At 50.9% G+C, this 11948-nt stretch overlaps 1 protein-coding gene across 1 annotated transcript; it reads left to right on the top strand.

Moving 5' to 3' along the window:
• The first annotated feature begins 2994 nt into the window (after positions 1-2994).
• Positions 2995-7809, top strand: Srxn1 (sulfiredoxin 1). The gene is made up of 2 exons (XM_021149874.3): positions 2995-3383; positions 6200-7809. The coding sequence occupies exons 1-2, from the start codon at positions 3120-3122 to the stop codon at positions 6401-6403; spliced, it is 468 nt and encodes a 155-aa protein (XP_021005533.1). The 5' UTR covers positions 2995-3119; the 3' UTR covers positions 6404-7809.
• The last annotated feature ends 4139 nt before the right edge of the window (positions 7810-11948 follow it).

Here is an 11948-nt window from a genome sequence, read left to right as displayed (position 1 = left end):
GAATCACATCCTCTCTCTGCATCACCATCCATCAGCTGGGGGGGGGGGGCAGAGGGAATAGGAGAACTGCAGCCTCTAGCACAAGCGGCTGGCAACCTAATAAACACACAGCTCGCCCCCAAGAGGATAAGAATTTATTCTGAAACACATAGGTCACCCCAAATTCCGTGTTCCAACACGGTTAACAGTTTTATGAAGAATTAACTGTAACAGAACAAAGAAAGTACATGAATCAACACATTTAAAATACGTTCATCGAGGGACTAGAGAGATGGCTTAGCAGTTGAGAACACTGGCTGCTCTTCTAGAGGACCCAGGTTCAATTCTTGGTGCCCACAAGAGGCTCATAACTCTCTGTAACTCCAGTTCCTAGAGATCTGATGCCCTCTTCTGGCCTCCACAGACATCAGTCATGCATGGACCACACAGGCACCCACATAAAATAAACATTTTTTTTTAAAAGCTAGTCAATGACTTTAAAAATGTATATCCATGGAAGTGCCAGGTAAGTGAGTTACAACAGCACAGCCGGGGATCGCTCGCTGAAGCTGTCTGGGACATCCTGAGCTTGTGGGTTTGTAGATGCTAATTGTCTAATAGTGTATCATAAAGGGTTTCACATCATAGTTGCAGGAAGTTTGGTAACACGGAGAGGTAGGGGACAGTAATGGTAGCCCTTAAGAATAGTGTAAGAGCTGGGCGTGATGGTGCACACCTTTAATCCCAGCACTTGGGAGGCAGAGGCAGGCAAGTTTCTGAGTTCGAGGCCAGCCTGGTCTACAGAGTGAGTTCCAGGACAGCCAGGGCTACAAAGAGAAACCCTGTCCCCCAAAAAACCCCCCAAAACAAAACAACAACAACAACAAAAGTGTATGATTCTGGCTCTGGACACGCACTATTCCAGCCTCTCCACAATGAATAAGTTTTGACCAGTCCACCAACCTAAAATGTTCGATATAGCTCAGTTTATTTCTGGGAACTTTATGTCACACCTCCTACTCCAGCCAGCCAGCCAGGACAGGAGAGCAACTTCTTGGTGCCCTGCTTTGTGATCCCTTGGTCCCCTCTCAGGTTACCCAAGGCAGACAGCTGTGTGCTTCTGGGCCCTTAAAATGCCTGTCCCATTCGAGAGCAGAATGACCGGGAGAAGTTAGGTTCAGCACCTACAGCCACCCTTGCCCAAGAAAGAGCAGGGGCCTGGGTCTCCACACCCAAAGGGATGCAGGATGGCTGGCTATCCTGGGTCCTCAGCAGGAAAGTTCCCTGCTACCGGAGTTTACCTGATACCCCTCATTGGTGTCTCCTTTCTCTAGCACCTACAGGGGTCACCTTGCTCTGTTCCTAACAGAGTTTACAACAGGTTCAAGCCCCAGGATCTTTTAGAATCTTACAGTCCCCTTCCCTTGGGGCCTGGGAAGTCTTGTATTTTAAGGGGGAAAAAAAAATCACTGTCCCTAGACTCAGTATGCAAAGACAAAGAGCTTTTATTCTGCAGAAACATCCAACATGTGGGGGTCAACCATTCTTTCAAATGGGGACCCCAGACAATGGCCTTCTTATAGGGAACCGGGAAAAGTTACCTTAATTACCTAATTACCTGCTGCTAGAAGGATTAGGTAATCTAAAATTTCATTAGTAGATGCTAAGGGGTCATTGGTGGTCAGTGGTCTGCATTCCTATGTCAGAAGCAGTCAACCATGTGATGAGATAGGGCTGCCCAGCACAGATGGCCTATTCTGAGATAAGGAATTTTCCCATTTTTTGTGGTTATTTCAGTCTGTTCTTTGGGGAGGCAGTTTTATGATCTTGTTCTAAATTTTATGGTATGTTCCTAGAGCTGGTGTCTTATGACTTAGTTTCTGGGACTTGTGGTCTATTCCTGAAGTTGGTTCCTTATAGCCTTAAAAAAAAAAAAAAAAAAAAAAAGCCGGGCGTGGTAGCGCACGCCTTTAATCCTAGCACTTGGGAGGCAGAGACAGGCGGATTTCTGAGTTCGAGGCCATCCTGGTCTACAAAGTGAGTTCCAGGACAGCCAGGGCTTCAGAGAAACCCTGTCTTGAAAAACAAAACAAAACAAAACAAAACAAACAAACAAACAAAAAATCAGGTCTGGTTCTTCAAATGGAGCCAAATGGGGTTTATACTGTCCTTTCAACATCAGCTTCTCGAATGGAATGTTACAGGGACGATGCTGTACAGGATCCTGGTTGACTTGGAAGTGGCTCAGCCTTTCTAGGGACACTCATTGTTGGAAACCACGCACCAGGCTAGGAGGAAGCACAAGTCACAGGAGCGGGCTTGTTCAGCTGTTCATGCTGGATACTTGCTGTGTAGTCAGGTGACCTGTCTTTCAGCGGTTTTTTATTGTTTTGTTTTGTTTCCCTGGAGTGGACCTACTTTGGGGAGGCCCTTCAGTAACCATACCTATTTCTATTTCCTGGATATGTTTAGAGGATTTGTGACACGCAGAACTTCAGGGCAGAACCCTAACGAATCAGCACAACTCAAGCCACTGTGGGGAGTTCCTCAAATTGAGCCTAGATGAGACAGCGCTGGGATCCAAAGCGATCTATGGAGCGGTGTTGCCCGGATTTGGGCCTTGGGTCACCCACTCATTAGCTCCATACTTTGTGAGAGTGGGGGGGTGGGGTGGGGGCCGGTCATAACTTTTCTGTGCCTCAGTTTCCTTCACTGTAAAATGGAATTGGCATCGTGCCCAGCTAGCAGGGTCGCTCTGAAATGTGAGTAGGTTGGCTTTACTTCGTGGAGGCCACTGTTCCCAGCTTCTACTGAGAGCCGACTCATCCTCGCTGGGCAGATCTGACCGCCCGCGTCCTCGCCTCGGAGGACCTGAGTCACCACGCTGTGCGTCACCCGCGCCTCTGCTCCGCGACCTGCAAATTCACCCTGAGTCAGCGGCCGGGCGCGTCCATTGAGCGCATCGCGAGGGGGCGGCAGAGCGCCACGGCAGGCAGTGGGCAGCTAGGTCAGAGTGGGACACGCAGGGAGGGAGGGGCGGCGAGTCAAGCGGCTCGGGGGCGGGTAGGATCACAGCGTGGGCAGAGCCACTCGGTCGGGGCAAACGCAGAGCCGTCGCCCCCCCCCCCCGCGGCCACGCGATGGTACAGCCCGGCCTGGTAAAGAGGCCAGGCGGCGCTGGCCACCAAGGAAGAGGTATGGGGCTACGCGCGGGTGGAGCGCTCCGGAGGGCGGGTGCGGGGCCCGGGGCGCCCGAGGGACAGGGACCCGGTGGCGCCCAGGGCGGCAGCATCCACTCGGGCTGCATCGCCACGGTGCACAACGTACCAATCGCCGTGCTCATCCGGCCGCTGCCGTCCGTGCTGGACCCGGCCAAAGTGCAGAGCCTGGTGGACACGATCCTGGTGAGCCCGCGGAGCCTTCTGGCCCGCGCGAGGGAGAAAGAGAGGGCGCGCGGGTCGGGGTTCTTGATCTGCAGGAGCTCAGCTTCGCCTATGTGACCTTGACGGACTGGCTGAGCCTCCCATGGGGCCCGGGTTCCTCACTTGGATTTGGCCATAAACTAATGATCCGTCGCACGTACTCAAAGTGCTGAGGTCACCCCGGAGCTGATCTTTGCCTCTCGGAGCAACTCTGTTAAAGTAGTTGCTGTTCTTTCTGTACAGAGGAGAAACTGAGGCACGGGAAGCTTGGATTTTTTTTTTTAAGCAACTTGACCTATGTCAAGTGCTTACAAAGATGGTGCGGTGAGACTCTACACCCAGGCAACCTGCATATCCTGGTGTCTCTTCTGGCCGTGACAGTCTTGGCAATGGTTTGGGTGTGTCATGTCTTTTGGGAGGATCTTGTCCAGTCAGGAAGTAGGCAAGGATAAGGCCAGTCTATCATGGAAGGAGGGTCCCCTCAGTAACTAGGGGTTAGAGTTTGTGTCAAGTTAGGCCAACATGGCTTCCCATCCCTTCTTCCAGATTCTTGAGATTTCATAGACTCTATGACCCCTAAGTCCGCAGGATGTTTTCATCCTAAAATTTGCACCCCTGTCTTCCTTTGTGAACTTCACAAGAGCAGGGACTTTGCCATCTTGGCAGTTGCCTTCAAGCTGACTGTGACTGATTTAGCCCAGTATGCTCTGTCAGCACCAATGAGCCTTTGGGCAGACTTTCTCCACCCCAGGAAGTGCTTCCATCCCTCTATTTTGGTCATTGTTTTAGCTTTTATGTTGCTAGGAATTGCGCTCCCCTGCGTGCGCACGGTCAGCAGAAGCGCCACCATTGCGCTGCCTCCCTAACGTTTTATCCCTCCATTGCTTCTAATTCCGTAATCATTCTGTCTTGATGTCAGTGCCTCCCCTGCCCACCCTATTGGGTTTGGCCATCTGTGACCTCACAGACACCTGGATGCCCCTTAGCATAGCTGGGAGCCCGGTGGGTTTTAATGACCAATTTAGACACCTCTTCTATGCTGTCACAGGCTCTGGAGACAAGGACCCATCTTCCTAGGCCACCTGAATATGTTGCTACAAACAGGACTGCTTGAAATAAGATACAAGTCCAAAGCTATGTTGTCCTGTGGTTTTTGAGACAGGATATGTCTCTATATAACCTAGGCTGCCGTGAAATTCATCATCCTCCTGTTTCCGTCTCCCGAGTGCTGGTATTACAGGTGGTTTCCACCGGGCCCAGCTCAAAGTCTATTTTATTGAGCGAAAATAAGAAACCAGCAGGAACGTTCTCTTGAGGCCCGAAGGGAAAATGTACTTCCCAAGTCTTAGTTTTTCTTTTGTGTGACAAAACATCCTGACCCATGCAACTTTAGGGTAAAAGTTTGTTTGTTTGTTTGGTTTGGTTTTTCGAGACAGGGTTTCTCTGTGTAGCCCTGGCTGTCCTGGAACTCACTCTGTAGACCAGGCTGGCCTCGAACTCAGAAATCCGCCTGCCTCTGCCTCTGGGGTGCTGGGATTAGGATTAAAGACTTTCACCACACCCAGCTAGGGTGTAAGTCTTATTTGACTGACAGTCCATCATGTCAGAGGATTCCTGATGGCAGGAGCTTGAGGTCATTGGTTGTGTATCTCCAGTCAGAATGAGGAAGAACCACTTGGATGCCGCTCCCTTTCTTCTCTTTATACAGTTTGGGATTCTAGCCTAAGGAGTGTTGCTACCCACAGTGGGCAGATCTTCCCAGCTCAACTCACTTAACCAAGATAATCCCCCATAGGCATGCCCAGAGAAGTCAACCTCCAAAGCCATTCTGGATTTCATCAGGTTAACAATTGAACCCCTTAGCTGAGGGCCTTCTTCATCTTCAAAGCAGCAGCAGCAGCCCGTGGAGTCCTTCCCGCCTCAGGTCATTGTGACCTCTCTTGTCACAGCCTTCTGCTTTCAAGGAACCTGGTGATTACATTCAATCTCCTTGGCAACGCAGGGCAATCTCAATTTGGGGAACCTTAAAACCCACTTCTATCAGCAGACTCCCACCATGTAAGGTGGGTTTCACAAGTCCTAACGATTAGGAAGTGGACATCCTGAAGGGCCATTCTTGAGCCCCACCCTACCCCCCACTGCCATGCCTTCAACATAAGGCCTGCTTGGTCCAGCTGCCTAGGGCCACTCCCCCCATGCATCTCCTCCCCGACTTCCACCACCCTGCTGGATGAACGTGGGAGGCCATCTGCACAACACAGCTCATCACTGCTCTGCACAGGAGCCACGGTTCAGGCATTTGGGCTTTTAATCTAAACTAGACCGAATCTGTAGCTTCCCAAGTGGCTCTGTGCCCCTCGTCACTTCAGAGAGACGGGTGGGCCTCCTCCTGGCTTGTCACCTGTGAGACTGTCTTCACAGCATTGTCATTTCTTCCTTCAATCTGCTCCTGGGACCTAAACCTTGTCAGGATGAGACTCTCCTTACCTCCTGGCTGTGCTGTGGTCCCCCAAGTGTGGGCAAGTGGACGCAGGATGTATCAGTCACATGGTTATAGATCAGCACTCCCCACGTGTTCTTTGGGGGAAGCCCCTCACTGCCATTTGCAGCATCTGCCATTTCTCTGTCAGAAATACTCTTGGGGCTGATTTTCAAGCTGCCAGGATAACACCCACCAGCTTGCAGAACCAACCCCTAAGGGGCTAAGAGGCTGCTGCTCCTGCCAGCACGAGCCCTCTGGCATTTTACCAGTTCTCAAGCATAGTGCCATGTTCTCACTCTGTGACCCTTCTCTCTAGGCGGACCCTGACAGTGTGCCCCCCATCGACGTCCTCTGGATCAAAGGGGCCCAGGGTGGTGACTACTACTACTCCTTTGGGGGCTGCCACCGCTATGCAGCCTACCAGCAGCTGCAGAGAGAGACCATTCCTGCCAAGCTTGTGAGGTCCACCCTTTCAGACCTGAGGATGTACCTGGGAGCGTCCACACCAGACTTGCAGTAGCAACCTCCTGATAGCCCCTTGCCCCGCTCCACATCAGCACCACTACCCGGGGCTCAGAAGACACATGCAGCCCACAGCGGGCAGAAGCTGTAGATGGGATATATGTTCTCTTTATTCTTAAGGGAGGTCTGCCTCTTGGTGCCTCTGCACTAGCTCCCAGGGACTAGCTCCCAGGAATGAGCGGGCTCAGTTCTTCTGTCTATGGAAAGATATCATGGCCTTGACCCTGAAGAAGTACCAGGAAGGAAGAAAGGAGATGGACTTGGAGACAAGGACTCTCATTTTAATCTTTATGATATCAATACATGAACTCTGTACTAGGAAGTAAAGGAAAACCCAGGTCACCATGACTTCAGTGAGAGAAGCTGGTTATCCATCCCCATAGCCTGAACCCTGGAACCGGTGGCTGACACAGCACTGACTCTAACACAGTATTGTGTCAACAGCTCAGTGAAGGCAGGGCTTCCTCTCGGGAGTCCTTTGGCCTTGTCCTCCTTGCTCCTTATCGCTGTTGCTGCGTTTCTAGGAACCGTGTCTGTGCTCAAGAAAGAAACCCACTGGACCAACTTCTGTCAGAAAGGAAAACCTTGCTCAGTTCCTTGCTCAGTTTCAGGACCCTGTTCTTTGCGTGTTTGCACATGGTCACCTTGGTCTGAGCTAGCCACCATTGCCACCCACAGCTGCAAAGAAAGCAGACCTTAGGAAACGCTGTCACGGCTGAGCGTGACTGCCTTGTTCATCCCCTGGACTGGTACTGTGAGGCCTGCAGTACCAGTGGGATCCCATAGCAGGGGAGGGAGAGGGAGAGGGAGACGTTAGCCTTTGCTACGAAACAAGCCGTCCCCAAGCTCAACAGCTAAACAAGTATTCATTTACCCATGATTCTATGGGTTAGCTAAGCTCCTTTGAGCAGCTCCTCTGATGTGGCCTGGTCCTGCTCATGAGCCCATAGTCAATTGTCACCTCAGCTGGGGATGGTTGGGCTGGGATCACCTTAGCCATTGTGGCAAGTGTTGACTGCATTGGCTTGATTATTCTTGTTGCCGCTCTCAAAGGTCAGTTCAGGCTAATTCTCAAGATGACCTCAGGGTTCCAAGAGAGAGTAGTAGTGAGAGGGCCTGGAGCGGAGACTCAGCTGTTAAGAACACCTGCATGGTGATTCACAACACTGTCATCCCCATGCCAGATGACCTGATGCCCTCTTCTAGGCTCTGTGGGCACAGACAAACACACTGGAGCAAAGCACCCAATTGCTTTTCTTTTGTTTTTTGAGACACAGGGTTTTTCTGGGTAACCCTGGCTGTCCTGGAACTCACTGTGCAGTACCAGGCTGGCCTTGACCTCACTGAAATTTGCCTCTCCTGCATCCCGAGTGCTGGTATTAAAGAAGGTATGCACTACTATCACCCAGGTACATTTTTTTAAGGTGACAAGATTTCTTCAGCCCCTGTGCCAAGAATGTGTCTCTGTTGGTCAGTTCATTCCTTAGATTCAAGGGTTGCAAATGGACCGAGCTCTCAGCGGGAGGAACCACAAAGAACATGGGGCTATCGTTCATCACAGATGAATCTTGGTGGGCAAGAAACAGAATTCCTCATTCCCACACATAAGCACTCCCTTTTCATAAGTTTGTCACAGAAGCACAAAAGAGGCCTTGGCAAGTCAGCCTTTAAGTAACAGTTCTCAAAACCTAGAAGAAGTCATGGCATGGTGTCTTCGAGAGCTGGGTACCCCAGCCCTAAGGATGTCTCAGAAACAGAATGAGGTGGATAATGAGGTGGGCATTCAGAGGGGCTTCTGCAAACCTAGAGTTCAGGAGGCAATGGGTGCAGCAGTGAGGTGGTTATGCCACACAGAGACCTTAGTCACTGGTCATTTTCAAGCCTCTGTTTTCCCAGCTCCATGGTGAGGACACCAGCCTTCCCACCCACCGAGTGTCCCAGAAAATGAAATTGAAAGGGATAAGATGCATCGTGGTGCTGGATTGATTCTTAGGACCAAAAAGAGACTAGGAAGGGAAAGCGCATTAGCAGGTCAACCAGGACTCAGACCTTCCAGTTTGGGTAATCTTATCTCTGGGGTGGTTTGGATGAAGAATGTATGGGAACTCTAGTCTCTGCAACTTTTCTGTAAATCCAAAGTCATTCTAAAATAAAAGTGTATTTAATTAAAACACACACACGATGCAATAGCCTTAGCCCAACAGTTTTGGTTGTGTTTGATGGGCCTTGCCCCTGGAACTCCAGGCACATGCATTTCTAGAAAGTTCTCAGCAACAGCTGGGGGCCCAGAAACATATATTTTTAGACCAAGCAGCTGCTGCTCAGGGAAAAGAGCCAGGACTCTAGTCAGATAACACAGCTTGCTTTTTTGTTCTGGGCCCTTGGATTTGTCCAGGGGACTTGAGCTCTGGACCACGGCGGCAGGAGAGTGGAGAGGGGCATGGCTCTCCAAGCAGTCAGGTGGCCTCTACAGCCCTAACTTTGTGACCAGGGTCAGGAGAGCAGAGGATGTTCTTGCAAAGTGCTAGGTAACTGCAGGACATGTATCCCACCTAAAAGGACGACTCCATTTGGAGAAACCCAACCAGCAATCCTCAAGAGGACGCAGTGGAGGTCTTAAGAAAGGCAGCTGGGAGCAAAGCGAGGCCCATACCTGTTATCCCAGCCCTGGAGAGGCCGAGACCAGATGGCACATTCAGGATGAAGATCTTCATGAGTATCGTAGCAAGTTCTAGGCCGTCCTGGAAAACTTAGTACAATCCTGTCTCCACTTAAAAATAGGAAGGAGCAGGGGATGTAGTTTGGCAGTAGAGCATTTGGCTCTACTGTTCAATCCTTAGAAAGAGAGGGGCGGGACAAGGAGAAAGGGGAGTGGTGTGGTTGTCAAATGGGACTGAGCTGCATTTCCTTACTTCACCAGCAGGTGGCGCTGTTCTCCAGCTCCTAGGGCAGAGCTGCGGCTTGAGGAAAGCTGTAGAGCATGTTGAGCTGTAGGGCATGGTTGAGGGAGGGATTGTGGTTCAGGTCTGAGGAGGCTTAACTGGAGTCAGGCGCTCAGGTGCTGCTCAGGTCCTGCCTGCCCTATACTTGTACCTTAGGAATGCTGGGTTCATCTACAAGGAGCGCCTCCAAAAAAGTTTTCTAGGCTCTTCATTTTGTGTCCCTTCTCCTGCCTCTAAGAACGGCATTGTATAGGGGGGGTCCCTGAGGTTCTGTGAGGCCCTGGATTAAGATTAGTCAGTAGTTAATGGGTGCATGCTGAGATCCCAGCACCTCAGAGACTGAGGTACGAGTATTGCAAGTTTAAAGGTAAGCCTGGGCTACACTGTGAGACTACCTCCCCCCCCCAAAAAAGATATTAAAATATTAAATAAATATTTTCAGTTAAAACACTAGGAACAGTCCATGGTGGGTCCTAGACCTGTCAGCTTCTTTGGTCTTTTTAGGGCCATGAGTTTTGGCACATGCTCTTCCAAAAGTCTGCCTGACGAATCATGTGAGTATACATTCATGCACGTCTAGAAGATTGTGTGTGTGTGGGGGGGGGGGGGGTCAGGATCAACATCAAGTATCTTCCTCAGTCACTCTCCAGCTTTTTTTTTAAAGTTTATTTATTATTATTTAAAAAGTATGTGTATCTGTACGTGCACATGAGCGTGGCCTGCAGAGCCCGAGGAGTGTTGGTGACGGTAATCCTGTGTGGCTGCAGGGGACTGAACTGCCATTCTCTGGAAAGAATGGTGCCTGCTCTTGACTCCTGAGCCATCTCTCCAGCACCTCAGCCCTCTTTAAAACACTATTTTTGCAGTGGCAGCTTCACTCTTTGCCAGCACTCGCAGGCTGCTCTCTACTCTGTGGCCTCTTTTTCTAAAGACTTCCCCCATCCCCATCTGTCGTTCCCTTTCCGTTTCATGTTCTTCACCGATCTCTATGGTTTTCTTCTGTCTCCACTGATGTCTGCCTTGCCCACTAAAATGTAGATCTTGGCAGGTCTTCCCCACTTATCCCTGTAAGCCCCGCACTGAGAGGAGTGCCTAGCACTTAGTAGGTGCTCATCAGAGAGCCGTTGAGCAAATACATCCCCTAAGAGGGAGCCCATTCTGCTTTATTGCTCCCTGGTGTTCCCGGGGATGACTGTAACCATGTATCAGCCATTGCTGTTATTAGACACTTGGGGGTCCATTGGCTGTTAGTGCAGTGTGTGACTCCCACATTCCATGTTATGTTCTATCGGCTAGGCACCTAGAAATGGAACAGTCTAGCAGTCCTGCCAGTTTGTCCTTCTTGGTGACCTCTCCATAGGGGCTGTTCTAAGTGCTGCTGAGAGACAGAGCTTGGGGACTCTTCCAAATTCCAGCCCTTCTTTTCAACCATGATCATGGCTAAGAACAAAAGAAAGCTATAAGCCTTTCCTCTAGCTAGACAGCTTACAACAACCTGTAATGTCTTCTTCTGGCCTCCATGGTCAGCTGTACTCCCATGCACATGTTCAAATACTAGCATACATATAATTTTAAAAAATACAATTTTGAAAAAAGAAAGATACACACGGGCTAGAGAGATGGCTCAGCGGTTAAGAGCACTGACTGCTCTTCCAGAGGTCTTGAGTTCAATTCTCAGCAACCACATGGTGGCTCACAACCATCTGTAAAGGGATAGGATGCCCTCTTCTGGTGTGTCTGAAGACAGCGACAGGGTACTCATATACATAAAATAAATAATTTTTAAAAAAAAAGAAAGAAAGACACATTTTGGCCACTTTCTGTGGCTTCCTATGCTCCACACATCCCTTTCAGGGGCTCTGTACCCAGCACTAACAGCATGGCCCAGAGAGAGGTACAGGCCTGGGCAAATGTAGGGCGAGGGAGGGACTGAATGGGCTCTGGTTGCCAACTGCTCAGTCGGTGAGGATGCTCAGAGCCCGACCAGCCTGCAATTAGAATAGCCTCTCTGGGTGGTCCCTCCACTGCCACCCTGGATCCCAGAGCTTCGGGCTTCAACAGGGCCTTGGACTCAGGTGCCAGTGCTGGAGACAGCAGGCTAGGCTGTGAGTCTGGGTCATAGGGGAACCTATGAGAGGCTATGACTTCCCTGGCCTGGAAGGGGCCTGAAAGACCATCAAACTTCGTGGTGGTCGTACCAACCACACCTGCTTCCTGGCTGGTCCTTCCATAGAGGAAGGGATACTGCCTACATCCCCAGACCAACAACCCTAGATATGAACAGGACAGACATGATCTTCCCTGCTGCACAGATCCGGAAACTGAGTCCTCAAATAAGCAGCCACCTGCCTGGGTGCTCCAGCTGGCTCCGCCCCATAAGGGGGGCCATGAAGGCTCCCGCCCTGGGGCCCCATCCTGAGCCTGACCCCCGGCTTTGCCTGACAGATGACCTCAGCTGCCGCCAATCCATTGGTTCCAGCTCCGGGGGGAGGGAAGAACAAAGCACGCTTTGTGGCCGGCTGTCCCCTCGCCCGGCGCGGCCGCCTCCGGGACCCCCTCCGGAACTCCCGGCGACGCCCCCCGGCCGACAGCCGTGTAATG

This window comes from Mus caroli, unplaced genomic scaffold (assembly GCF_978045245.1).
Source record: "Mus caroli unplaced genomic scaffold, Mus_caroli_1 scaffold_2, whole genome shotgun sequence".
NCBI classification, from domain to species: domain Eukaryota; kingdom Metazoa; phylum Chordata; class Mammalia; order Rodentia; family Muridae; genus Mus; species Mus caroli.
The sequence above is the reverse complement of the archived record's forward strand: the minus strand, read 5'-3'. Positions and strand labels throughout refer to the sequence as shown.

Excerpts from the sequence above, each read along its gene's own strand:
- Srxn1 (XM_021149874.3), top strand. The coding sequence starts at position 3,120 with ATGGTACAGCCCGGCCTGGTAAAGAGGCCAGGCGGCGCTGGCCACCAA. Across the intron at positions 3,384-6,199 it reads GCCTGGTGGACACGATCCTG|GCGGACCCTGACAGTGTGCC; the intron begins GTGAGCCCGCGG and ends CCTTCTCTCTAG.